This window comes from Heloderma suspectum, chromosome 11, assembly GCF_057233095.1.
Source record: "Heloderma suspectum isolate Gila_16-S chromosome 11, 16-S_ref, whole genome shotgun sequence".
NCBI lineage: Eukaryota > Metazoa > Chordata > Lepidosauria > Squamata > Helodermatidae > Heloderma > Heloderma suspectum.
The window spans coordinates 1,864,430-1,890,863 of NC_139468.1; the positions used below are offsets into that span (position 1 = coordinate 1,864,430).

Below are 26,434 nucleotides of genomic sequence, written 5' to 3' on the forward strand. Positions count from 1 at the left end.
ATGCTCTCCCTGAGGAAGCTCATCTGGCACCGACATACTTATTTGCCCAGGCATTTGGACACAAGTTATGGCTCGATAGTTGTGGTTTGCTTTTGTGGTGTTCATTCCAGGCTGTGAGTGGGGGAGATCTTGTGTGTTTGTGGATGAACATTTTTCATATTGTATAAAGGTTTTAGATTATGTTTTTATGGTATTTTTATTTATATTATTGGGCTGATTATGGTTTATATTGATTCCCCACCCCCTGTTATATTAATCGTGGATTTCTACATTGTGTGTGTAAGTCACTCTGAGACTGCTTTCAGTGGTGATGCTTATCGTTGTTGTTGTTATTATTATTAAACTATTGTCTAGTTCTGTTCTGGTACTTTAGTGAAGCTTATCCTGTGGCTCTTCATATTTAGAAATGGCATTTACCTTGAACATTTTAGCAACAGTGCTGGTATCCTATACTAAAAAAAGAAAGAAAAGGATTTTACTTAAATACCAATCCCTCCATTTTCCAGACAGACTGTATGGAAATCTTGTGCAAGAGTAATGTTTGAAAGTAAAAATAAATGAATAACAATTGCTAAAATCTTGTAAGTAATTTTATTTCTTCATTACTTCAGTTGAAGCAAAGGGCTTCCTTGGCAGGTTGATCTTAGCAACTATACTATCATCTGCACTATAGAATATTCAGTTGTATATGCTTTAATGCCTTAGTCCTGATTTCTCCACCCTAATGTTGACTAAGCACAAATAACTAAGAGTTTGTACTGAAATATGATATGTTGCTGCTTAAACAAAATACGCATACTTTGCTTATACACATTTAGCTTAGGGCTGTATTTGTAGCTTTCAGACGGATGTGTGTGACCTCCTCTTTCCTGGAATGAAATGTTGATTAAGGAGTTTTCATTTTAGTATTGTAATATGTCATGTTGTTAGTTGCTGACAAAGTAAAAAAAAACTTCAAGTGAGTTGATGATTTAACTCCTGTTCATATTATTGGAGAGGCCAGAAATAGATGTTAAGCAACAGGCTTATAATCTCTTGAATAAACTACGTTTTCCTCCAAGTTCCCTTTTGAAATAAAGAACCTAAGCAAGCAGTTCAGTAAGCATGCACTCACATCAACTGATTATAAATCCTGTCTTGGTTTTATTTAGTACTGTGTTCATTAAAGTCTAGCAGCAGTTCATTGAGAATGGGTGAAATAATTAAGAGCAGTGCCGTTTATTTTAGGGAATGGGGTTCCTGTTGTCACATTATGTCTAATGAGATGTGATAGCATAATAGAGAATTGAAGCAAAATAGAAATGTTCAGTGAAATCCTATACATTAAGTTCAGTGGGACTTATACACAGGTAAGTGTGTATAGGACTGCAGTCTTAATTTCTGTATCTCAATATTCTGTAACCTGGTGCCATTTTAAAAACTTGGTTCACACATTTTATTTCAGGCAAGCAAGTCTAGGCGACTTTAAATTATGAGTTTTTGGATGTAGTATATAGCATTTGTTAAAATATTTTTTGAAATCCTATTACCATAGATAAAACAGTTGGATTCATGTTAAGTCATACTTAGAGTAGACTCACTGAAATCAGTAGGACTTTTAGTCATGACTAACATCCATTTGTTTCCATTTATCTGCTCTAAATCTGAATCCAATTCTAAGAGATTATTCTGAACTCTGACATCAATTTCCATATATATCTAAATCTCTCTCTCTCTTTCTTTATTAAATATGTTAAGATCCTTTAACTATACTGCCCTGTGGCAATAACTAAATCGGCAAGAAATGGTACCAGTACAGTATTAGGAGTCCAGAAAGTGGGTTGACAAGGCTAGAGGTAGGTACTTTATCACTGCAAAGCTTATTTTGGATTCATCATAGGAGTTATAAAGAATGTGCTGTTGAGCTCCGGGTTCTTGTTTTGTTGAGGAGTTTGGATTGCCTACTTCAGTAGACGTGGCAGAAAAAACATGCTGAATATGACCGAGCAAATCATAGGGCCCATTTGTGCTATGAGGTGCTATGAGAGCCAGCGTGGTGTAGTGCTAGAGTGTTGGACTGGGAGCTGGGAGATCTGGGTTCTAGTCCCCACTCGGCCATGGAAGCTCACTGGGTGACTTTGGGCCAGTCACAGACTCTCAGCCCAACCTACCTCACAGAGTTGTTGTTAGGATAAAATGGAGAGGAGGAGGAGGAGGAGAATGTAAGCTGGCTTGGGTTCCTTGCAAGAGGAAAAAAGGTGGGATACAAAGGCAATAAATAAATAAATAAATAAACAAACAGGTGCTAATAATGGTGACTAAGGAATTATTTTTCTCCACCAGCCTTTTGTCAGCTGAATAGTGTTCAGCTGTTACAGCAAGTTTGTAGTCTGTTGTGCCCTAAAGGAGAGCCACCAGATTAGGAAGCATCAAAAGCTCTTCGGCACAGAAGTGGTCCCTGTTCTTCTTGTGTCAATCTGGGGGTCATGAAAATGCCTGACCTCAGGCACACATTGCCTGTATATCTCCAGGGTGCACCAAATCACAAACAGGCAGCTACTCAAAGCCATAATACCTTGAATTGTGTCGAGCATCATTAACAAGTCCTCCAACTGCCCAGTTCCATACATGACCAACTCTTACTTGGCAAGTGACATCTAGGGACATTCCACAGGACATCATGGAGCAGGTAGCCCCTGAGACCACTCCCAACAAAGAATGTAATCAGTTAAACAACCCATGAATTGGCTGGACCACATAGGAGTGAGCAAGCATGCTGCTTCTTGCCTGCTTGCCACTTCTGCTTTGCATCCACTTTGCTAAACAACTGTTAGTTGTGATGTTTGAACCCAGCATTCTGGGTTGTTGAGAGTTAGACAACCCTGAGTTTACTCAGGGTTATTTAACTCAACAACAAACTCTAGGTTCAAACTCTGGGTTGTTTAACCCTCAATAACCTAGAGTGTTGGATTCGGACTTCATGACTAACAACCCAGGAATGGGGCATTCCTGGGTTATTTAGCAAAGCGGACACAGCGAGAGTGCGAGAAGCAGCTCGCTTGCACTTGGGCCCAACAACCTACAGTTTAAACAACCCAAGGGTTATCGTTATATGCAAACCGGGCCTGTCTGACTGTTAAGTTTTGCCGGAGGGGGATGAAGCACTTTCATGACAGTTTAATCAAGCTGCCAGCAAGGGAGTTCCCCCTCTCCTTCTTGCTCAGAGAAAGGACAGGAAAATCTCTTCCATTGACACCCAGGATCAGGGATCCTGTAGTCAAAACAGCACTATTCATGTACAAGACGGGAAGTATAAGCAGACTTGGGGAAACACTGAAGTTTGTAGCAGTTCAAAAAATCTTCAGGGGAGAAAAGCCTTAAAAGGTTTGGGGAATCCCTAGCAACAGCCCAGTGAGGACTGAGCATGGCTGGCTGAGCTGGCTGGCTGAGTGTGTGTGGGAAGGAACAAAATATCAGGGTGGAGGGGGAATTTAATGGAGTATTTTGAGAAAGGAGGATGGAGGAAGAGACGCTATAGTTTGCACATAATGCTAACCCATGGTTTATTTAACCCATGGATTGTTGCCTGGCAGACAATCAAACAACCCATGGTTTCTTTTCTCAATCCCTGGGTTGTTGGTTTCCCTCCTCCTCTGCCTGCTCCATCTCCGTAACATGAATGCCTTTGCAATGTTGTAGTACTGGCATGTAGAGCGGCTGGATTTTTTTTTATCACTCTTGCCCACCCTACCTCTCTAGTCTGGCAAAGCAACCTATGTCTGGGTTCACACATAATGATAACTCATGGTTTAAACAACCCAGAGTTCACAGCCCAACAGCAAACCCTGGGTTCTCTTTCTGGGTTGTTCATGTTTATCAAACCATTGCTAGTGCAGCTGGATTCAGACATCACAATAATCCAGGATTCAAAAGCCAATGGGTTAAATAAACATGTGTGAACCAGGTCATAGATATAAAAAGGGTAAACAGAGCTTTCAAATTGGTTGGATAGGCCATTTCTAGGGACAGGGCTGTCCACAGAAGAAAAATCCAAGATTTTAATGTAGCTGCAATTGGGCACCTGTTCGTCTCCCCTCCCCAAGATAGTCACAAAGAGAAGAGTTTATGTTCTTTCTAATTCAGTTCTTATTTAGCATGAAACATTTAAAAAATAACCCTTCTAATGCAAACTTGAAAGCAAATGCAGTCTGTTGTCCCCATATTTCAGGTTGGAAGGGGCTGCAGCTGATAAAAAATGGATTATAACTGCCCTGTGGTGTAGGTCACACTGAATACTACACAACAGCCCTTCAGTGGGTTGCCTGTTGAAGCAGGGCCCTGCTGATTGTTTTCCCAAAGGAAACAGCTTTTTCCCCATTCCAGGACTCTGAAAAGGAGGGAAGAGGGTTTAGGCACACTCATAATCCTATTCCTTTTTCTAGTGGCTTAGCCAGACTTTGGGGCTGCCCAGCGGGTTCTTTCCTTTTCGTCCTTGCCCCGAAGAAGACATCATAAGACGACATTGTGGGGGAGGGGGAGAGAATAGAGCATCCTTAACAGGAGCACTTCACACTGCAGCATTGTTTGTTGCAGATCCTACTTGTATTTACTAATGGAAGTCTCGCATCTCTGAGTGCCAGTCCTTAGGTAGCCAAAACGCATTAGTCACGCACAAGAGGGGCATATCAGCATGTTCAGCCAGGGGAACCCTTTGGGAAAAAGAAACTGGGAGGGGGCAAAAACAGCCCAATGAGGTTTGAGCGGGTATATTCAGAAAGGAATTGTCTTGGGAGATAGTTATGATAAATTCAGAGAGTGGTACCTTTGGTGTGCCGTCATAAGAAAGGGCTAGGGTTTTGCTGTTTCCCTATTAACGTTGTCACTTGTTTACTGTTAGAGAAGAAGACTCCTATAGAGTGAGCTCCTTTATCTTATTTAAAACATTTTAGTTGCTTTTTAGACAAGGCTCCCAAAGAAGCTTATAATGTGAAACAAATGCAATAAATACCTTGCTGATATACTAATTGTATTTAATAGGTGAATCCTCTGACCACAGAGCTTAGTAGGCTCAGGTTTTATCACTAACTTGTGTACTAGTTGGAAACCAAATTGTTTACTAGAGAATCATTTTTTAAAGAAAGTAACTGTAAGAAAATGTCCCAGCTTCTCGAAAAATGGTACGAGGTATTAGACGTAACATTCGAGTATGACTCCATAACCAAATGGGAATAAAAATTGCAGTTGTGAAAGGGAATCCCCCCTCTCCTCCTTTCAGGTTTCTATTGATGAACATGACTAGCAATTGGTACATCACGAAGTATAGGTTGAGTTTTTCTCTCTTATCTATATAATAATGATGCTTAACTCTCACGTGGATTGTAATCCCTATATTTGTACCAGCTCCCTTGACATCACTTGAGGTTTAAGCACTTATAAGTAATGTATGTGGTATATCAGAATTTTTAAACATTTCTTGGAAGATATAGGATTTTGAGCCTGTAAACTCCCCTTGTATAAGGGGATGATGCCATTAAAAAATCTATTTGTTGCTGTCTCCATCTGCTTGCAGGGAACAACTGCACCCAACCGTCTTGGATGATATAGAAGAACTCCATGAAAGAGAATAAGCAAGTAAGATATCTCCCCCTCCCCCCCCATGTAGAGGCAACGGAATCAGAAGATGTAGCATGGCATCTAAGCAGACTTCCGTGGAAGAAAAGAATGGAAAGTCATGTTTAAGATTAGATGCCGTGACGCACTTTAAAATATATATATATAATTTGCTAGTGCTATCCAGGAAGAAACTGCTCAGGATTCAACTAAAATCAAAGGCCAGACACACAACCCATGGAACTAGTTTTGTTAACCCCCCCCCCCCCACACACACACACATTGGAAACTGCTTTTGAAACAAGAGGGAGTTTCAAAAGCAGTTTGTGATGGTACATAGGGTCAGCTCTTTAAAGAAAGTAAAAGTATTCCAGTGGGCTAGTTAAAGCCCTTTGCATGAACTTAAGTAGGTGTGTGGATCCTGGCCAAAATAAAATCTTTGTTTCATGCTTCTACTTTAGATCTACCAAAAAGGGAATATGGGTAATATAGACACAGTTAAAGTGTTAAATACTTTGGATAAACATGTTGGCCATCCAGAAAACCTTGTCAATGTGTCGTATTAAATTTCATCCCACAAAACAGTTGTGCCTTATATGAGAACTCTTTTTGCTTGGTAAGGATTTATCGGGTATATAAATTAAAAGTTTACCTGCCAGAATATATGTTCATTTTCTTTAGCTTTCATTAATATAGGCGTTAAAATGTCGGATAAGCTGAGGGACTTTTGTACTAGGTCTTGGCGTGCTTTTAATTCTGCAGTTTTAGGAATTGACAAAAGGCCACTTAAATAATTTTACTCTGTTTTAACTTGGCTATCATTTCTTTATGCTTTAGCCTACAAAAAAGTACTACTATGTATCTGCACCATGGAATGAAATGCTTCCATATAGTAAGCTGCAAGGTAATATCTTTATGATATAGTACAGCCTTCCACAAACGGATTCCCTCCAGATGTTTTGGCCTTCAACTTCCATTAGCCCCAGCCATCATGGCCATTGGTCAGGAATGCTGGGAGTTGTAGTTAAAAACATCTGGAGAGCACCAGGTTGGGTGATGTTGATATAGAGTCTAGAGTAAATATGATACTAGATAGGGCCCAGTTTGCATGTAAAGCTAAGCTGAAATTCTTTAGAATTGTAATACTTTTGATAATCATGCTAGCCTTCCAGGAAACCATGTCAATGTGGTGTGTTAAATTTCATTCCTTAGAATTCCAGCTTATTGTTACATGCGGATTGAGACACTGGGTTGTGCGTTTCCTGCTGATATACTTAAAATAATGGTATTTAGTGAAAAAGTGTTCTCTTTGCTTACTATAGTGGGTAAAATCCAATGTAACTCCTACTTAGAGTAGACCTATTGAAATGAATGGGACTTAAGTTAGTGCAAGCCCCATTCATTTCAGTGGGTTTTACTCTAAGTAAAACATATGCTGGGTTTTACCCAGTGTTTTGATTTACTTACACAGACCTTGAAGAGGGAGAGAGGAGGAGGTTTGAGTTTACTACAGCATTTAAGCTGGCAGCCAGATAGGAAATATTAGGAAACCTGTTAAGAGCACCTCCTCATTAGATTTTATTTTACTTAAAATATGTATAGGCTGTCTTTAAGGCTGCCTTCCAAGGCACTTTAAACAATATAATCCCATACAGTAATAAAATAGAAAAAATTAATAAAATGAATGAACTCCAGCAGTAACGAACTTCCAGCCCAGACGGTACTAAAATCCAATATGCAACTCCAGCTCAAAATTAACAACAATCCAATTAAACACCATCAAGAAAAAGCAGGCCAAAGAAAACAGATTTGTCTTAGGAGTTTTCCTAAAATCCTGTAATGATGAATCCTGACAGACCCAGATGGCAGCCCATAAAGCATGGGGCCATAGCTTTATGGCTGCATGTTAGTACATCAAATCTTGTTCAGCCCCTGAACACTGCTAGTTGGGCAGAGAATCAGAGACATGCAATTTGGGCTGGCTGCATCTGATTGGACAGCAACAGCCAACAGGTTTTTTTTGTTTTTGCATCACAGTGTTTGAGTGTACTAGCTATAAAGCAGCCTTCCCCACCCTGGCACCCTCTAGATGTTTTGGATGCAAATCCCATCATTCCCAACAGCTGGCCATGCTGGCTGGGGCTGACGAGAGGGAGCGCAATGGCAAAATTATATTGTATAAGTCTGGTTGTTGTTGTTGTGTTGTTCAGTTGTTCAGTCGTGTCCGACTCTTTGTGACCCCATGGACCATAGCACGCCAGGCCTTCCTGTCCTCCGCTCTCTCCCCGAGTGTGCTCAATAAGTCCGGTACATGGGCAAATACCCCTCTTTTCCCTGAGTCCTCTGCACTTTCCACAGGACTCAGTGAAGAGATGGGCTGATGGAAACCACAAGTGACGGGTTTGGCTAGCCAAAACCTTTGCGCTGCTGCCAATTAGATGATCCTTGCTGGACCAGCCCAAAGAGGGTTCATCTAGTCCTGCATCCTGTTGATTAAAAAGGCCCTAGCCAGATGCTTCTGGAAAGCTCATAAACAGGGCATGAAGGCAGTAGCCCTCCCTGCTGTGTGCCCTCCCAGGGACCTGTATTCATGGGCCTGTTGCTTCTTTAACCTAGAGGCTCAATTTAGCTATTGTGGCAAATAACTGTTGATAGGGAAAAAAAAAAAAAGCACTGCCATCTCTTACTTCGTTGGATGAAGCTGTCAATCAGATGTCTCACAGAGACCTGGCTGGATAAAGGGGAGGGATGGGTTGTGCCCAATTGGGGCCCTTGTGCAAAAAGACTCTAGGCTTTCAAAGATGATGGAACAGTTGTGTTGTGACTATCTACAGGGATTTTGTTTCCAGAGGGGTAGCCATGGCTATTGCAGCAAAAGCAACAGCCTTGTTGCCCCTTAAAGACTAACAAATCTGTTCTGGCATAAGCTTTCATGGACACTGCCCACTTCATCGGATGATTTTTTGTTGTTTGTCTAGGTATCTAGCAGTCATGTTTTGAACTGGAATGTATGTACCTAGTGCTTGCATCCAAGGAAGGACTGGGAACTGTTATTCTCCAATCTGTTGCCTGGCTGAGCTGGTGGATGTGGTTTTGGTCTGTCGTGTTTTACATCTTCTGGCATCTAACTTCATGCTTCAGATGTATTTAAAGAAATTGTGATTTTATTTTTTTTTTAGTAACTTTGACAATTTCCTCTACACGTTTCCTTTCTTGCTTCTTTTGTTGTCAGTTTTACATCTGGATTTCAGTATGCACAGGGCTGTTCAGTCTCTTCCGCCATCGCTCTTTCTGGACCCCAATCTCAGACATACTGAACATAAGAAGAGCTGTGGTTGATAAGACCAAAAGCCTTTCTCGGCCAGCATTCTGTTCATGCAGTGGCCAACCAGATGCCCATGGGAAGCCCACAAGTAGGACAAGAGAACAGTAACATCCTTGTGCTCAGGTTTTATACATCTGTTATTCCCCTTCTCCTTCTCTGAGCTAAAAAGTCCCAAGTATTGTAACCTTTCCTCTTTGGGAGTTGCTCCATCCACTTTTTGATTGCCCCCTTCTTCATCTTTTTTAGTTCTACAATATCCTTTTTGAGGTACAGTAGTCAGAAGTGTTCACAGTATTCCAGGTAGTCCCACCATAGATTTGTATAAAGGCATTATGAGACTGACAGTTTTATTTTCAGTTCCTTTCCTAATGTTTTCTGTCATGAAATGTGCCTTTTTTACAGCACCCTCATACAGGTTCGCAAGATCCCTTTCCTTCCTGGTGTCTGGCTATTGCCCGGGCCCCAGGCTGTGGCTAGTAGGTGCGGAAGAACAGCAGGTTCTTCTCTGAGAGCAGTTGTGACAAGTTGCAAGCAGGGTCGTTGTCTTTTGGAAAGCCATCTAGCTTGCCTCATTTCAGTTTCCAGGAGCTCAGGTGCCTGCTCGGAAGAGGAGTTCCTATATTTATAGTGTAGCTTAAGTTCTACACTTGGTGGAATATATACAATTTAGAATTAATATTTCCATCAAACTGCATCCAATGGCTTGGCTTTTTCCTTAGTGCTTAGATTCTAAGTATTTGGGGGCTGAGGTTTGGTTTTTGTTATGCTGCTTTGTACACCTAGTCAAACTAGTGGACCGTGTACATTGATGGCTCTGTTAACTGCATTTGACCTTGACTTTTATAAGTTGAGATTTGCAGCTATAAGTTCCCACAAAGTTAGCCTCCATCAGGGAGTCAGTCATTTTAAAAGTTAATATGCTTGGTTTAGCTCGCTCTGTGAAATAGTTTACAAGGAAATTAAATATCCCTGTACCTTCTAACAAAGCAACCTTGACTCGCCATTCACCTTTTGTTAGCATGCTCTGTTGCTATAGCACTGATCCTATGCATGTTTTCTTGGAAGCAAGTTGCGCTATGTTCAGTGGGATTTACTCACAAGTAATTAACGCATGGGGTTGTAGCAGGAGTGGCTTTCTTCAAAAGAAATGCAAATGAAAGAGATAAAAATTATATTGTTAACAATAAAGGGGTATTTGCTGGCCTTTGTGTAGTGTCTTGGGCAGCAGTTTTTATTGGTAACCTGTTTATATTGATTTTTATAGGTAATCTCTGTTTTTACATACTTGATTTTTTAATTGTATCCACTTTGTATGGTTTATACCTTGTACGCCCCCTTGAGAAGATTCCACCCTTAAAAATGGCCTAGAAGTAGTTCAGCTGCTGAAAATTATCCAAGCACAGCTTGGTCATCGAATCTGACAAGTTCATAATGTTCTCCTCAGTAAAAGATCAGCATTATGATCCCCGAAAGTTCTTCTCTGGGCTGGAAAAATCTTATCTGAGCTGCAGAGGAATTATAAGCCCTGCCTCTCACCTCTGATACCTTTTTTGCCACTCTGGCTGTGGCAATGAAATGGAAGGATCAGTTCCTTTGGCTGCATGCCAGGCTCCATGAGTGCTGGAAACTGTATTAGTACCGGGGGCGGGGTGGGGATAGGCTTCAGAACAGGCTCAAAAATGGATTGAGAGAAAATTAGCTATTTTCAGAGTTGGGGGAAATATGGTAGGGGTGGGGCGAAGGCTTGAACTGGTCTTAAAATCCTTGGTCCAAACAGGTAGCTTGTTGGTGCTATGGGAAAATCCAATTCTGAATTCTAGAAACAATGGGTTATTTCAGGCTAAATTAAACATCGTTGGTGAATATTTAGATCATGAGTTTTCAAATAACACCTTGAAGGTACAGGTCGATTGGGTGGTGAAGATGTTTTTCACTGTAAACAGGCAGTTATAATAAAGAAAAATAACAAGAGGTTCTTAGAAGTTGCTTATGAATTTTATGATTAGAGAAATGTATTGTGTGAAAAGAGTTGTAAATCAGGGCCTCACTGAAGGAAATGCATAAATTGTTGTAAACATTAAGAATAGTAATTGCTCACACACAGTCTTGCATTACAGATGGAATTGGGCGATTGGCTATGATCAAATGTAGACATGAATTGTACAGAATGACTTTATTCCTACTGACTTGCATTGCTGTTGTGTTGGTCATAAGTGTAAATCATAGAATCATAGAACAGTGATAGAATCACTATTTTGAAAAAAATAGTTCAAGAACGTAATGTTCATAAAAAGTCCATCTTGGAAACCTTTTACTCTTTTTGTGTCTGGTGTAACTTGAATTCATACTGCTTAAGCCATACTAATTTGTACTGAAGTTTTTGAACTTCATAGAACATAGGAAGCTGCCTTATACTGAGTCAGACCATTGGTTCTTCTAGACCAGTACTGTCGACACTGAGTGGCAGTGGCTCTCCAGGGTTTCAGGCAGGATTCCTTCCTAGCCCTACCTGGAGATGCCAGGGATTCAGCCTTGGTCCTTCTCCATGCAAAGCGGGTGCCTTACAACAGAGCTACAGTCCCGCCCTCACGAATGAGCAATGCAGTGTCCCATTGAAACACTGCATGCTCCATCTGTGGTTGTTGTCGAATAGATGCACTTATAATGGCTGTAGGAATCCTCCCTTCCGTTTTATACACAAGTAATGTGTAAGATTAAAGTTGGGATCATTTATGTGTACCAGTCACCTTCCTTCTGCCAGTTGTGGTACATGTGCTTGTTTATAAATTAGTCACACAAGTCTGTGAAACATGGGCATAGATGTCTCTTGCCATAAATAACAGCACCGACAAACAAAGCCATGTGCAGTGCCGACATCTCCTTTCCCCATACCATGCTTCCAATTTTCTGGACTTAAGCATTCCTTCCACTGCGTGATGGCTGTACAAGGAAGCAACCAAACAGAAACCACTTGTGACTGTCAGAAGCATAGACAGTAGCCTGTTTATCTCATCATAGAGGTAGAAACTTGACATGTTGCCCTTTGTGGTGCCTGTGATCTGCAGGAGCTGTGTATCCAACCAGCAGCTGTGTATCCCTGACAGGGCTCAACCCAACCCCTACTTTAAGTGTCCCCTTCTTAGTGGCTCAGATTTTGCAAGCTACCTACTTTATTGTTTTCACTATTATATCATAATGCAAGCCCTTATAACAAGTCTATACCTAGATTTTACTAGACCCTTGATATTTTTGTGAGTTGTTGTCTTCTTTCTGTGCGCTGGGCAAGCAAAGATCTTTTTGTTTTGTGTTTGCTGTAGTGGTTATTGCGTTATTTCTTCCCTTGTCTGAGGAAGAAAAGAGGCAGATATGCCAAGAGATTACTTCTGTCTTTGTCAGTGCCAGCCACCACACTTTCTCAGCTTCTGGATCAAATACAATAAAATTACTACAACACTGTCAGCTGCAAAATGTGGCAAAAGTTGTAGAGGTTTTCAGCTCTGGAAAGTGTGTTGGGGAATCACACCCTTGTACTGTTCAGATAATTTGCAATTGCACTGTGGGGTTCTAGGAGTTTTGCAAATTATGGCATTGTTTAAAGATTGCCCAACTGTGACTGGGATTTATTTATGCTAACTTCTGAGTGGGTGGTGTAATAAGGATTGTAAAATCCAGTCATCTTTAGCATCACATTTCTCTCTGTTACAGCTGTTAGCTATGACAGCTAAACGAAGCCTTCATTTTCTGAAGTAAGCAGTGTATCTGAGTACCAGATGCTATGGATGAACAGTGGTTGGCCATCACCTTTGTGCCCTGCTTGTGGGCTTGCCAGAGGCATGTGCCTGTACACTGTTGGACCCTTGGCTAGCTAGACTGTAGTCTAACCCAACATTCTTGGTCACAATTGGTGTGTAAAAAAAGAAAGTTTAATCTAAATTTGTATAAACTTGATGACTGGTTAATATTATGTGAGTTGGTTAAAAATTCTATGTTTATGTACACACCATTTTAGTTCAGGAATGCTGTTGTCAGATTTTGCTGATGTATAGTGTTTGGGAAAAATGTAATACTATTTGGGATTAAAGAAAAGAGCAGCATTGGAATACAGAAGAATATTAATGTATCTGTGGGCAATCCTGTCATCTCATGCAATCTTTATTATGCTAACTTTTTGTATTCTGTTTTCAGGAGGGGGAAGGAAGTGGGGGTATATAAAATATAAATAATTTCATAGGAAAAATAAGATGAGAACTGTTTCAATACCAAAAACTTTGTCACAATCCCTTACTAAAGTATCTTAAGGAAATTTAGTATCTATTAGATAAGAGGATCACATGATTTCAGAAGAAGTGGATAAAAAAAGAGGAAGCAAAGGTCCAATTCTAACAAGCTTACTGATTAGCTGTAAGTGACTATCTGGTCTACAACTGGGTATTTTTAATAGTTTGTTTATAAATTATCTGGAGATGAGGAAAGACTAAAGAGGCAAAGCTTGCAGATGACTGCGAATTATTCAGGACAGTAAAACTCTAGAACAGGGCTGCACAATATTTTCAGCCCTGAGGGTGATGCTGGGTCAGGGCTGCATGCATGCCCATGTGCACGCGCATGCACGCACACACACTTGTGATCATGAGGGTCTTTGTGGGCGGGAATGGAGAGTACAGGTGGTGGAGAATTCGGCAGTCTGGTGGGGTCAGGATACCCTTGGGGAGCTGCGGGTTGTGTAACCCCGCGCAAGAAGAATCTTCTCAAACTGGGTGAGTGGGCAAGAGCATAGGAAGCTTCTGTATAGCCCAGTATGTCACCACTGACTGGCAGTGGCTCTCCAGGGTTTCAGGAAGGAGTTTATCTAGGCCTAACTGGAGATGCCATCATGCCATCGATTGAACCTGGAACCTTCTGCATGCAGCGTGTGCTTTACCACTAAGCTATGGCCCCACCTCATCTGGCAGATGTGATATTAAGTGTAAGAAAACACACACTGTGGGGAAAAATAACTCTAACTGGGGGGGGGGGTGTTTTAACTTGATTGTAAGTAAACAGGAGAAATAACTTGGTGGTAGAAATGTTGGAGCAGCATGTTTACTGGTGAGAGAGACTGTCATAATGACAGGAATTATTTGGGAAAGGATGAAGCCTTTATGAATCTGGTATGTTCATGTTTACAAAATTCTATAAGGTTCTGGTTCTGCCATGTCAAAATGGATATAGAACTAATGAACTTATAAAAGTTTAATTAAAATAATAACATACCATATTACAAAAGACCATTTTTAAAAAGAAAAGGACCAGGAAGAACATGAGAAGTTCATAAAACCATGAATGTCTAGAAAAAGGTGGTTGATTCGGTCTCTCCTAAAAGCATCCACTGAAACATTAGGCAGCAGACAAATGAAGTACTTTGCCATACAACACATAACTCAGATATGAAATAATTGCTATAGGCTGTTGTGGAAGCCACTAGCATAAATGGCTTTTAAGAATGATTGAATAAATAAATGCAGGGAAGGGGAGGTGGGGCAATAAAAAAAAATCTCTTAACCATGATGGCCAGAATTCCAGCCTTGTTAAGATACAGTATTCTGCTTGATTACCAAATCATAGAATTATAGAATAGTAGGGTTGGAAGGGGCCTACAAGGCCATCGAGTCCAACCCCCCTGCTCAATGCAGGAATCCAAGTCAGAGCATCCCCGACAGATGGCTGTCTAGCCTCATCTTGAATATCTCCAGTGTGGGAGAGCCCACCACCTCCCTAGGTAATTGGTTCTATAGTCGTATTGCTCTAACAATCAGGATGGTTTTCCTGATGTTCAGCCGGAATCTGGCTTCCTGTCACTTGAGCCCATTATTCCGTGTCCTGCACTCTGGGATGATCGAGAAGACATGCTGGCCTTCCTGTCTGTGACAACCTTTCAAGTACTTGAAGAGCGCTATCCTATCTCCCCTCAGTCTTCTCTTCTCACGGCTAAACATGCCCAGTTCTTTCAGTCCCTCTTCATAGGGCTTTGTTTCCAGTCCCCTGATCATCTTTGTTGCCCACCTCTGAACCCTCTCCAGTTTGTCTACATCCTTCTTAAAATGTGGCGCCCAGAACTGGACACAGTACTCCAAATGAGGCCTAACCAGTGCTGAGTAGAGGGGAACTAGTACTTCCCGGGATTTGGAAGCTATGCACAGGGCTAACTAGGTGGGAGTCTTCCCAGGGGCCTATTTCTGATTACCTTTGGAAGATAGAAAGGTGAGATATATGGCGGAGGTGTGCTTGTGTGTGTCTGCCCTAGTGTGATTTCATATTCCTGAACATGATTTCATGTTTCATGTTCTTTTCAATCTTTGCATTTTATTATATAACCTGTGTTTTCTCTCTTTCTACTGTTAGGTATGGAAGAACGAACTGGTGCTGTATCTTGGGGGACAAGTGGTCAATCAAGTCCTTCATATGAACCTACAAGGGTAAGAATATAATTTGGCTATAGTTGATTAAAGGCAGTTGTAGGAATGACTAGCAAAAGATTTTTGAGCATTGTTGTGATAAGTTGGTTGGTAATTTATAGGTCGCACTTTAAACTAATCTATCACCCCACAAAAAAACTTGACTAGTCCACCTTCCTGCACTTACCTGTGTGACTCAGGGTAGTTTGGTGAACTGACATGCACTTTCCCAAAATAAATGGCTAATCACCAGTGGTGGGGGCCAGACTAGATGTGAAGCAGGAGATTCATGAAAATGATCTGTGTTTTAAAGAAAATGTTAAGAGCAGCTAGGGGAGGATTTGGATTGGGACTGCAGCACTGGAAAGAGGGTTAAACCTTTCCTCCCTACACAATTTTCCTTATGAAACTATTTGCTGTGTGTGACAAAACATACAGGAACCTATCCCCCCGCCCCACTCCCCCCCACCTTCACCCACAGCTGCTAGCTATGACCATTTTTTTAAAATGTGGAAGGTTATTTATTTATTTATTTATTTCTATACTGCCCAATAGCCGAAGCTCTCTGGGCAGTTCACAAAAATTAAAACCAAAGAGCACACAATAAAACAATATAAAATATATAAAACATTAAAACCACAGTATAACAATACAACCAGAATAAAACCAGAATAAAACCTAGCAGCAGTCCAGGGATTTAAAATACAGATTTAAAACAGCAAAGCTAAAAGTCTAGAAAGCTAAAATGCTTAAAATGCCTGGGAAAATAAAAAGGTCATCACCTGGCTCCGGAAAGAATACAATGTAGGTGCCAGGTGAATCTCACCAGGGAGCTCATTCCACAGCCGGGGTGCCACAGCAAAAAAAGTCCTCCTCCTAGTAGCCACCTGCCTCACTTCGTTCGGCAGGGGCTCACGGAGAAGGGCTGCTGAGGACGATCTTAAGGTCCAGGCAGGCGGGCACATATGGGAGGAGGCGATCCTTCAGATAACTTGGCCCCAAGCCATTAAGGGTTTGAATGGTAATACCAGCACTTTGAATTGGGGAAATGGACTGGCAGCCAGTGCAGCTGGAAAAGTACTGGCATAATATGAGCTTGTTGGCCAGTCCCTCTTAACAATCTTGCTGCCCTATTTTGGACCAGATGAAGTTTCTGGACTGTTTTCAAAGGCAGCCCCATGTATAACACATTGCAGTAATCCAGATGAGAAGTTATGAGTGCATGGATAACTGTAGCTAGGCTATCTCTGTCCACATAAGGGTGTAGTTGGTCTACCAGCCTAAGCTGATAAAAAGTGCTCCATGCCACTGAGTTCACCTGTGCCTCAAGTGACGGTTCTGGATCCAAGAGCACTCCCAAACTACGAACCGGATCCTTTAGGGGGAGTGCAACCCCCTCCAGAACAGGTTGAATATCACCTAGCCAGGCAGATGAACCACCCACTAACAGTACCTCTGTCTTGTCTGGATTGAGTTTCAGTTTATTGGCTCTCATCCAGTCCATTACCATGCCCAGGCCCTGATTCAGAACAGCCACTGCCTCACCTGGGTTTGATGAGAAAGCGAGGTAGAGCTGAGTGTCATCCACATATTGATGGCACCTCAACCCACACCTCCAGATAACCTCCCCCAGTGGTTTCATATAGATGTTAAACAGCATGGGGGATAAAATAGAGCCCTGTGGAACCCCATGGCATAATTGCCATGGCACAGAGTAATAATGCCCCAGCATCACCTTCTGGAGTCGGCCATCCAAGTAGGAGCGGAACCACTGCAGTGCCATGCCTCCAACTCCCAACCCAGACAACCTATCCAGAAGGATACCATGGTCGATGGTATCGAAAGCCGCTGAGAGGTCCAGGAGAATCAACAGGGTCGCGCTCCCCCTGTCCCTCTCCCGGCAGAGGTCATCCCACAGGGCAACCAAGGCAGTTTCTGTTCCAAAACCAGGCCTGAAGCCCGACTGAGATGGATCTAGATAATCGTTTCATTCAAGAGTGCCTAGAGCTGTCCTACAACCACCCGCTCAAGCACCTTGCCCAGGAAGGGGATGTTGGCCACTGGCCTATAATTGTTAACATCCTCCAGGTCCAGGTTAGGCTTTTTCAGGAGTGGTCTGATTACCGCCTCTTTTAAAGGAGCCGGCACCACTCGCTCTCTCAAGGAGGAATTTACAACCTCCTGGACCCAGCCGGACATCCCCTCCTTGTTTGATGTAATAAGCCATGAAGGGCAAGGGTCAAGCACACAAGTGGTCGATTAGACTTGGCCAAGCACCTTGTCCACATTGGGGGTTGGACTCGATGGCCTTGTAGGCCCCTTCCAACCCTACTATTCTATGAATCTATGAATCCTCAGGCCTCAGTAACTGAAACTCATCCAATAAAACTGGACCAGACAGTGCTCTGAACTCCTCTACCAATGGAACTGCATTAATCGTTGTGTCCGATTCATGGCGAATCTGAGCAAGTTTATCTTCAAAGCGCCGTGTAAACTTGTCACAGCGTGCAACCGAGGGTTCCGCAGTCTCTCTCCCTGGCCCAGAATGTAGCAAGCTGCTGGATGACACTGAGAAGGTGCAGTGCTGGTGGAAAAGAACTGTCTCTTTGCCACCCTCACCGCCACAGAGTAGGGTCGATAGTGAGCTCTTACCTGTGTTTGGTCAGACTCGGCATGAGTTTTCCTCCACCTGCGTTCTAGCCATCTCCCCTCTTGCTTCATTGCCCTCAGCTCAGGTGTATACCAAGGAGCTGGCCAAGCTCTGCTCAGAGGGAGAGGGTGCCTGGGCACGATCGTGTCAACCTCCTGAGTCATCTCTGCATTCTACAGAGTGACCTGGGCTTCGACAGGAACACCAGCCATACCAGCAGGAAAATCCCCCAGAGCCCTGTGGAATCCATCGGAATCCATTAGCCTCCGAGGGCGGACCATTTTAATAGGTCCCCCATCCTTGCAGAGGGGGAAGGCTGCCAAGAGTCCAAACCTCAACAGGAAGTGATCTGACCATGATAAAGGGACAGATGTTAATTCCTCCACTTTCAGATCACCATCCTCCTGCCCAGTCAAGAAAACCAGATCAAGTGTGTGTCCTTTTATATGTGTTGACATGTTGGGACAGCCCCATGGTTGTCATGGCAGCCATAAAGCCCTGAGCTTCCCCAGATACAGCGGCCTCAGCATGGAAGTTGAGATCCCCCAGGGCCATCATCCTAGGGGTCCTCAACACCAAGTCCGAGACCACCTCCGTCAGCTCAGGCAGGGAGTCTGATGGGCAGCAGGGTGGGCAGTACACCAACAGAATCCCTAATCTGTCCCGGGTACCCAACACAAGGTACAAGCTCTGCACCTGAATGAGCAGGAAGCCTGGAGAGAAGGATTGAATTCCTATAGACCACGGCAACCCGCCCTCCCCGACCCTCCAGTCGATGTTGGTGCTGCACTGAGTACCCAGGAGGGCACACCTGGGAGGGAGTAACCCCTCCCAGTTCCCCCACCCAGGTCTCAGTAATACATACCAGGTCAGCCCCCTCATCCACAATCAAATCATGGATTTGGGAGATTTTATTTTGGACCGACCTGGCATTCAGCAGCAGCAGCACCAGACCCGAGGGCAAACTGTTAAGGCCACCAGGAACCATCACACTGGGGGAAGACCCAGAAGAGGGGTTACCCATAAGGTGTCTAGCCCGTCTTCTCCTCAGCTGGCCTGTTAATCCCCCAACGCCATACCTCCCCCTGCCCGTGACCACAGTTATGGTGGCACCTCCCCGACCTCCTGAGTTGTTCAATGGGCTTCCCAGGCACATATTAAAATATTAAGATGTAAAATACAAAACAGTATAAAAGAATATAAAAGAGAGCAGCAGCTAAGAAGGGGCAGATAAGATCTGTGTTTGCCCCTATCTTCCTTGTCTTTAAAGCTGCTGCCCTCTGCTGCTGCTAGTATCTCTGGTTGCTGGTATCTCTGGAGAGGTGGTGGGTGGATCTTCATATGCTCCTTGTTGCGTCTCCAAGTGCGACGCTAAGTGTGCACTTAGTGTCACACTTGGCGCGACACCGAGGCGCATGCTGAAGTACTGCCTCTGGCAGCCCCGCCCAAGTACCTGTTCAGCAGGGGCAGAAACAGGCTCAGGGCCCACCCAGAGCAGCTGGTGCTCTTCCCCACAGCTCCTTCCCGAGCAGCCTCTGGCAGCCCCGCCTAAGTACTTGTTTGGCAGGGGCAGAAACTGGCTCAGGGTCCTTCTCATGGATTTTTTGCGCCACAGCTAGTTACGCTCTTAGAAACAAAACTGCAAGGCTATTTATCACTGTAGTCTTTGGTAATTTTGGTTATTTAAGTGTAAACAGCAATAGTATGACTTGTGTGCTCTGTAGAATCCTTAATATAGTATGCATATTTAAAATGGTTCAGTTGAGAGCACAGTTGTTTACTGGACAGCATAGTTGTTTACTGGATGAAAAATGTTTTTAAAACTTGGTTTTGATTTAACATAAGTCTGTACAGCAGCAATGGGGAATGTTTGGCTCTCCGGACATAGGTGGACTGCAGCTCCCATCATCCCTGATCATTGGCTATGCTGGCTAGGGTTGATAGGAGTTGCAGTCCATCAACATCTGGGAGTGGAGGCTGGTGGCCAATTTGACTGGTAGGGCAGAGAGCAGGTCAGCAGAGGCAGAGCTCAGGGGGTTGCAAGAGGCAGAGCCAAGGGGGGATCGCAAGAGGAGGAGCAGTCTTTGCGGCCCCATCAGACAGAACACATGATAAAGGGAAAACTGAGCAACATGAACATGCAAAGGAGGGAATGGGGGAATCACACAGAAGCACTCCTTTGGACCCACATTCTCCTGTTCCAGCAACAACTCTCATTCTACAGAGAATTGAGTGACTTTAAGATCATAAGTGCACGGTGGGGGGCAGGGGGGAGAGAAGTCACATAACTATGCAAAGTCATGATGCTGCCACTGCTAATGATGATGTCCTATGATGAAATCCTCAGTCACACAGCCAGGGCCAGATCAAGGCCATGATGGGCCCTCAAGCTAGCCATCTGTCATGACCCTCTACTCTGTCCCTTAAACTGAAGTCACACATGATATTTATGCACACACAGAGGCAAGAATGTACAATAATAATGCAAAAATATTTTTCACTACATATTTTAGTGGAAACTATTTTCCATGCTTTCCTGGAAGCAAAAGACTGATATCTCTTTAATGGCAGAAAACTCAGCATAAGCTTTGCCTTTTACAGCATACAGCTGCCAGGAATGAACTTAAGTGTGTGGAGATAGCTAGCAGCTCAGATTCAGAATGGGAACAGCCAGAACAGGGGGAGGCTCCCTCCCTGGTGAGCTCAGATATGGCAAGGCATTCTTCTCAAGACCTTGGCGCACAGATGGCTCGGCCTGAAGGGGCCCCCCTCTCCTCCTCCATGAGAACCCAGGTCTCGGGGAGGAGGAGAGTGAGGGGCATGACGTGAGGGATGCTAGGGTCCCTTGCAGAGCGAAGCGGGAAGAGTTGGAGGCGGAGCTGAGACACTCCTCCAGGGTGGTTATGTGTGATAGCCTATGTAGGAGGGAGCTGCTGTAAGGGAGGGGCATCCCCCCAAGCTAGTCTGACCAGGAAGTTCTTGTTCAAACTGCAAGCAACTTCTCTAACTTCCACGTTGGCACCTCTATTGGTATTTGTAACTGTGTGAAGTAGCTGTTTCCTTTGTAGCCTGAGAGTTTCCTAAAATTTGCATTTGTAAAGAACCTGGTCCTTAACTAGTAAAGTAGTGAGCCTGAAGCCTGGTATCCTAGAGTGTGTTGATTGCGAAGGGGGAGGACGAAGGACTGTGACAACAGCACAGAGACACTCTCTGGGTTTGGATGATCATGGGGGAAAGAAGACATCATGGCTTCTGCCCCCCCCCCATTGTTTACACAATTACCTGTGCTGCATTGTGAGTTGGCGTGTCATGTGAACCTGGCACATGACGCAGCAGGGGTGGCTTTGTATCCACCCTACAATGCACGCCATGCAGTAGGGGTTGTAGGGTGGGTACAAAGCCGCCGTGCCATGTGCCAGGTTGACATGCCAACCCGTGCTGCAACACGGGTACTTGTCTAAGCAATGGGCGCATGCGCAGCAGGGGCAGACAGACTCATTTAGATACAACAGCCAAACAGAACACACAGATACACAGCCAGTGCTGGCCCAGGACATTTGCTGCTTGAGGAGGACCAGCAAATGCCTCCTATTTCTCTCTGGATGATCTGGGCCTGTCACTGCCTCTCAGCCTAACCTACCTCACAGGATTATTGTGAGGGTAAAAATGGGGAGATCTTTAGTTCTTGGAGAAAAGGCAAAATGCGAATATAATAAATTATATACTAGAAGTAAATAATTCTATACTAGAAAAACATAATTGTGTTACAGCATGTTTATAATAAACCTCCCTAGTGTTTAAAATGGCCATCTGCACACTGCATTACTGTGTTTACTCATTTACATGCATGTGCAGTAGAGACCCTAGGGATGGAGCCTGGAGACTGACACCAGCTCTTATAACTACTAAACATTCAAAATTTTAAAAACTTATTTCTCATATGCCCCACCCATATGCCCCTCCATCGTCTGCATGAAAATCAACTCAAAGAAACTTGATTAACAGCAAAACCAAGAAAAAGTCTTGTGGCACCTTAAAAACTAACAAATTTATTCTCGCATAACCTTTTGTGGACTATAACCCACTTCATCAGATGCATGGAGTATTATGGGGATTTTCAGGTTTATATACAGTACCTATAGTTGTGTGTGGGGGATGGGATTATAAACTGTGAGATCAGAAATACATTAAGTACAGAAAGTATTTGATGAAGAAAAGTAACCTTTTCATTAAATACTTCACAGCCCCCCAACTGCATTTCCTTAAACAAAACACACACACCCCCCCGGAGGCTAGCTAACAACTCCACTACACTACAGTGATGTCATCCTCCTCTTGCCCTGCTTGGCTTTTGCTGGTAGGGCATAGGATAGGTGGAGGGCTCCAAACTTGGATCCTTTTGTCTTTTGGGAATGCAGCCTATAAGACTGAGCCCTTAGTGTGTTTTTATGCAACCTAAGCCTGATGGGGAAAGAGGACTGTATTTCTTGGGTCTTAAAAGGCCTCTGGCTTGTTATGCTGATTGCACCAAGGACCTTAGAAACATCTCAGTTTTTGTAGACTACAGGGACACCAAGAAGGCAGTAGCATTAAAGAACATAAGAGCCCTGCTGGATCAGACCAAAGGCCCATCTAGTCCAGCACCCTGTTCACACAGTGGCCAACCAGCTGCCTGTGATCAGCTCACAAGCAGGAAACAAGTGTAACAGATCCCCCTGCCCCCTGGGCATGCACATGTGCGCGCACACACACGCGTGTGCGCTCATGCTGCCCAGCAATTGGTATACAGCACACTGCTTCTGATAATATATAGCCATCATGGTAATATATAGCCATTATGGCTAGTAGAGTGAACAGCTTCGCAGAGATACAGTGGCTACTAAGGACATTTAGAATCTTCTACTGTTCAGAGTAAAGTGTGCCCGGATCTGCTCAAGGTGAATATACCAGGTCTGCTATCATCACTGCTTCTACAACATCTTGTAGGGATTTTCTTCAAGCAGTCCCTAAGAGAGTGCTTTAGTTGGTACAGTTCATATTTGCAAAACATTTTATTGAATGTTCAAATTGGAAGTGATCCTGCATGGGGGGAGCAGTACTGAAGAATTGACTAGCCTGACACTTTCTGGCTTATACGTCTTGATAGAATGAGTTTGCTATGAAGAAAACAGGTCTGCTTACCTTTGACTGTTCCTTTAGTGGGTCTCTCTCTGGTTATACTTTGTACTCTCCTGCTCCACCATAAGAATCTGTCGAAGGGCCAGGTGGTAGTATGTATTATAGGCTTTTGCACTGGTCAGATGGAGAACAGCCAAAGCACACAGTTGAAAGGAGGGGAGCTCACAAGCCTTGCTTCTAGAACTTTCTAGAAGATGCCACCAATTGTCTGTATTTAGATATAGATCCACTTTCATCTACTGCTACTATTTTCAATAATAATAATAATCTGGGAATACAAAAAAAAAACACTTGAAGAATAGTTAGGATAAGCAACCTTACTTTGTTAAAAATAAAATTAAAGACCAAAAGTGAGGTACATAATTTTTTAAAAAGAAGACTTTGAACAGGAAATGTTATAATTATTTGCTAACTATTCTCAATATTTCCTCACTTACAGGAAAATGGCAGTCTCCTTGGAAAAAACTCAGATCTTTCAACAGCTCTTGAAAAACTGAAACATGAGGAGGTGGGATTTGTTTCCTGTGTGTGATTATCTGGTTGCATTTTTTTTTAACCAAAATGTCAGACATGAGAGATTTACCTATCTGTATAGGCCACAAATAAATCAGTCATTCTCTAAGTGGGGAGTGGCTCAAAGGGGGTAGGGTGGGTTGTCACAAACTTCCAGTAAGAGAGAGAATCCTGCAGCAGATAGCCATGCAGACCCTCTCCCACTATTTATGAAATTCCATAGCAGCAGCAGCAGTTTCATTGCAGCCACCTAAACTGCTTTGCTATCCCTGGAAGGTGCAGATGAGAGACAGGGAGCACATGGGAGCTTCTGGTAGAGCAGCTCCCACCCTCTTTATCCTGCTGGTCTTAGGAAGAACTCTCATGTGTCCTGTTCTAGTCATTGCTGTCTTCTTCCAGTGTCAGGCGCAAGTAGATCATCCACAGATCCTTACCAGCAGAGGATTGCATACATATTTCATTTATTTCATTTCTGTACTGCCTAATAGCTGACGCTCTGGCAGGTATGGGTAAAGTTCAATGTAAGTTCTACTTAGAGTAGACCCACTGAAATGAATGTGACTTAAGTTAGTCATAGTTAAGTTCCATTCATTTCAATGAGTCTACTTTAAAGTCTCCTGGACTTTACCCTATGTGTGTAGGGTTCTGTATGGTCAGTTTAAGGGGTAGATGAGTTGGAAGGGACAGTATAAGATTAGGGGAAGGACCATAACTTAATGGTAAAATGTCCATTTAAAAGGATAAGGTAGCAGGTGATAGGGAAACACCTCCTTCTGCCAGAGCTTTCAGAGAGCCCCTGGCAGTCAGAGTAGACAGTTGTGAGCTAGGTGGACATAGGAAGAGCTGTGCTGAATCAGACCAAAGGCCTCTCTAGTTCAGCCTTTCCTTTTGTCTGTCCTGAATCTCCCACCATTCAGCTTCATCGGATGACTCTGAATTCTAATATTATGAGAGAAGCAGGGGGGCGGGGGGATCTGTCTATTGCTTCCTCACATCATGCATAATTTTATGCACCTCTATCATTATACACTCCACCTTACCTTTTTTTCTAAGCGAAGCAGCACCAAATGTTGTGACCTTTCCTCAGAGGGGAGTTGCTCCATCCCCGGGATCGTTTGGTTGCCCTTTTCTTCAACTTTTCCAGCTCTTCAGTAAGCTTTTGAGGCACAGTGACCAAAACCATTCATTTCCTACGTTTCCTGAAGGAAGCGGAGTTTTAAAAGTCTGAGGAAAAAATGGCGGGGTGGGGGGGAGATATGCCTATCATATGCACTAATACCAATCTTCAGCCAAGAGTGCTGATGCTGATGTAGCCAGAACGGCACCACTCATGCACTAGAGGGAGATACTGGCAGACTCTGGAGAATGCTGGGAGTTGCAGAAATACAAAAAAACTTTATAGAGAAGAGATTCTTGTGGGAGAGAACCCCCAAAACAGCCCACTGGGGGCTGAGTGTGCTCAGTGGCTATGGGACACTTACTGGTTGTTATGGGGAAATAAATGGAAAGCTGCCACAGGAGATGGGGGAATGGAATGGAGTGACTGGAACCTTGAATGTAAGCGCTCCACGCTGCAACATTTTGTTGCCGGGCCCCACTTAGTTTTTTGTATACAGTATTTATATGATACCCAGTAACAAAGTTCTCAGGGCCACTCACAAAATAAAAAGACCCTTAAATGTGTAATACAATAGGTATAATGCAGCATTAAAAGAACACTGAATTAGGCTATGAAACTATATAAAAAAGCACAGTGAAGGATAAAACAGAGCGAAGAACGAGACTAAAAAGAGCTACAGTAAGAACTTAAAAGCCTGGAAATAAAAGGGTCTTCACCTGTTGTCATATACATTAAACGAGGTGCCAGTCAAGCCTTCCTGGGGAGAGCATTTCACAACTCAAGTTGCACCGCTGAAAAGGCCCTTTTACTTGTAATCACCCAATGCACCTCACATGGTGGGGGCACCTGAAGAAGGACCTGCAACAGAGATCTTGGGGCTGGGGTAGGTATGTGGTCCCAAGCCATGGAAGTCCTTAAAGGTCAAAAACAGCACTTTGAATTGCGCTCGAAAACAGATTGGGAGCCAGTGAAGGTTCAAAGTACTGCTATGATAAGTTCCTAGCACTTCATTCAGTGAGCATTCTTACAGCCATATTCTGAACCAACTGAGGTTTTCTGGATCATGTTCAAAGACAGCCCTACATACGGCACATTACAATACATAAAATGAAATGAAAAGAAAATAAATAAATAAATAAATAATCCAATCAGGCAGTTACCAGGGCACGGTCAACTGAAGCAAGACTTTCCCTGTTTAGGTAGCTTCGTAGCTAGTGGACTGGCCTAAACTGGTAAAAGGCGCTCCTGATTAAGGCTACTTCTGCCTCTAGTGACAAATATGGGTCGAAGAGCAACCCCAAACTATGAACCTGGTCCTTTAAGGGGAGCTCAACCTCCTCCAGAACAGATTGACTACCACTCTTCTGAGCAGGCGAATAACCTGCTACTGAGTTTTTTCTAGTTCACAGCAGAAGCTGAGCACAGGACCAGGTTCTAGATTCCCAGCACCGGTACAAGGAAATGGTTTAGTAGCCCTGCTGTGGTGCTGTGAATGGCCTTACCCCTTATGTCAAGACAGTATTGGTGTCTAGTTGAATCAAGACAAGGTTGAGATGTTGCTGGCTGGTAGACTGGTGGCTTGAAGAGTAGAGAGTACATATTGAGATGGTAGGGGTAGCCTCCCT

The 26,434-nt window shown here is 43.4% G+C and overlaps 1 protein-coding gene across 34 annotated transcripts in view; it reads left to right on the plus strand.

Annotated features, from left to right (window-relative positions):
* Positions 1-26,434, plus strand: part of TCF12 (transcription factor 12) — a 257,524-nt gene that overhangs the window by 23,122 nt on the left and 207,968 nt on the right. For 14 of the 34 annotated variants that reach the window (XM_084816563.1, XM_084816569.1, XM_084816574.1 and 11 more), the window contains 3 exons: positions 5,549-5,610; positions 15,296-15,369; positions 23,616-23,684. In XM_084816563.1, coding sequence (XP_084672689.1) covers positions 15,298-15,369; positions 23,616-23,684 — 141 coding nt within the window. In that variant the 5' untranslated portion in view covers positions 5,549-5,610; positions 15,296-15,297. Of the gene's footprint in view, positions 1-1,737; positions 1,836-5,548; positions 5,611-6,426; positions 6,494-15,295; positions 15,370-23,615; positions 23,685-26,434 lie in introns of those variants that run through there. The other 20 variants (XM_084816541.1, XM_084816544.1, XM_084816546.1 and 17 more) reach the window with 4 other exon arrangements.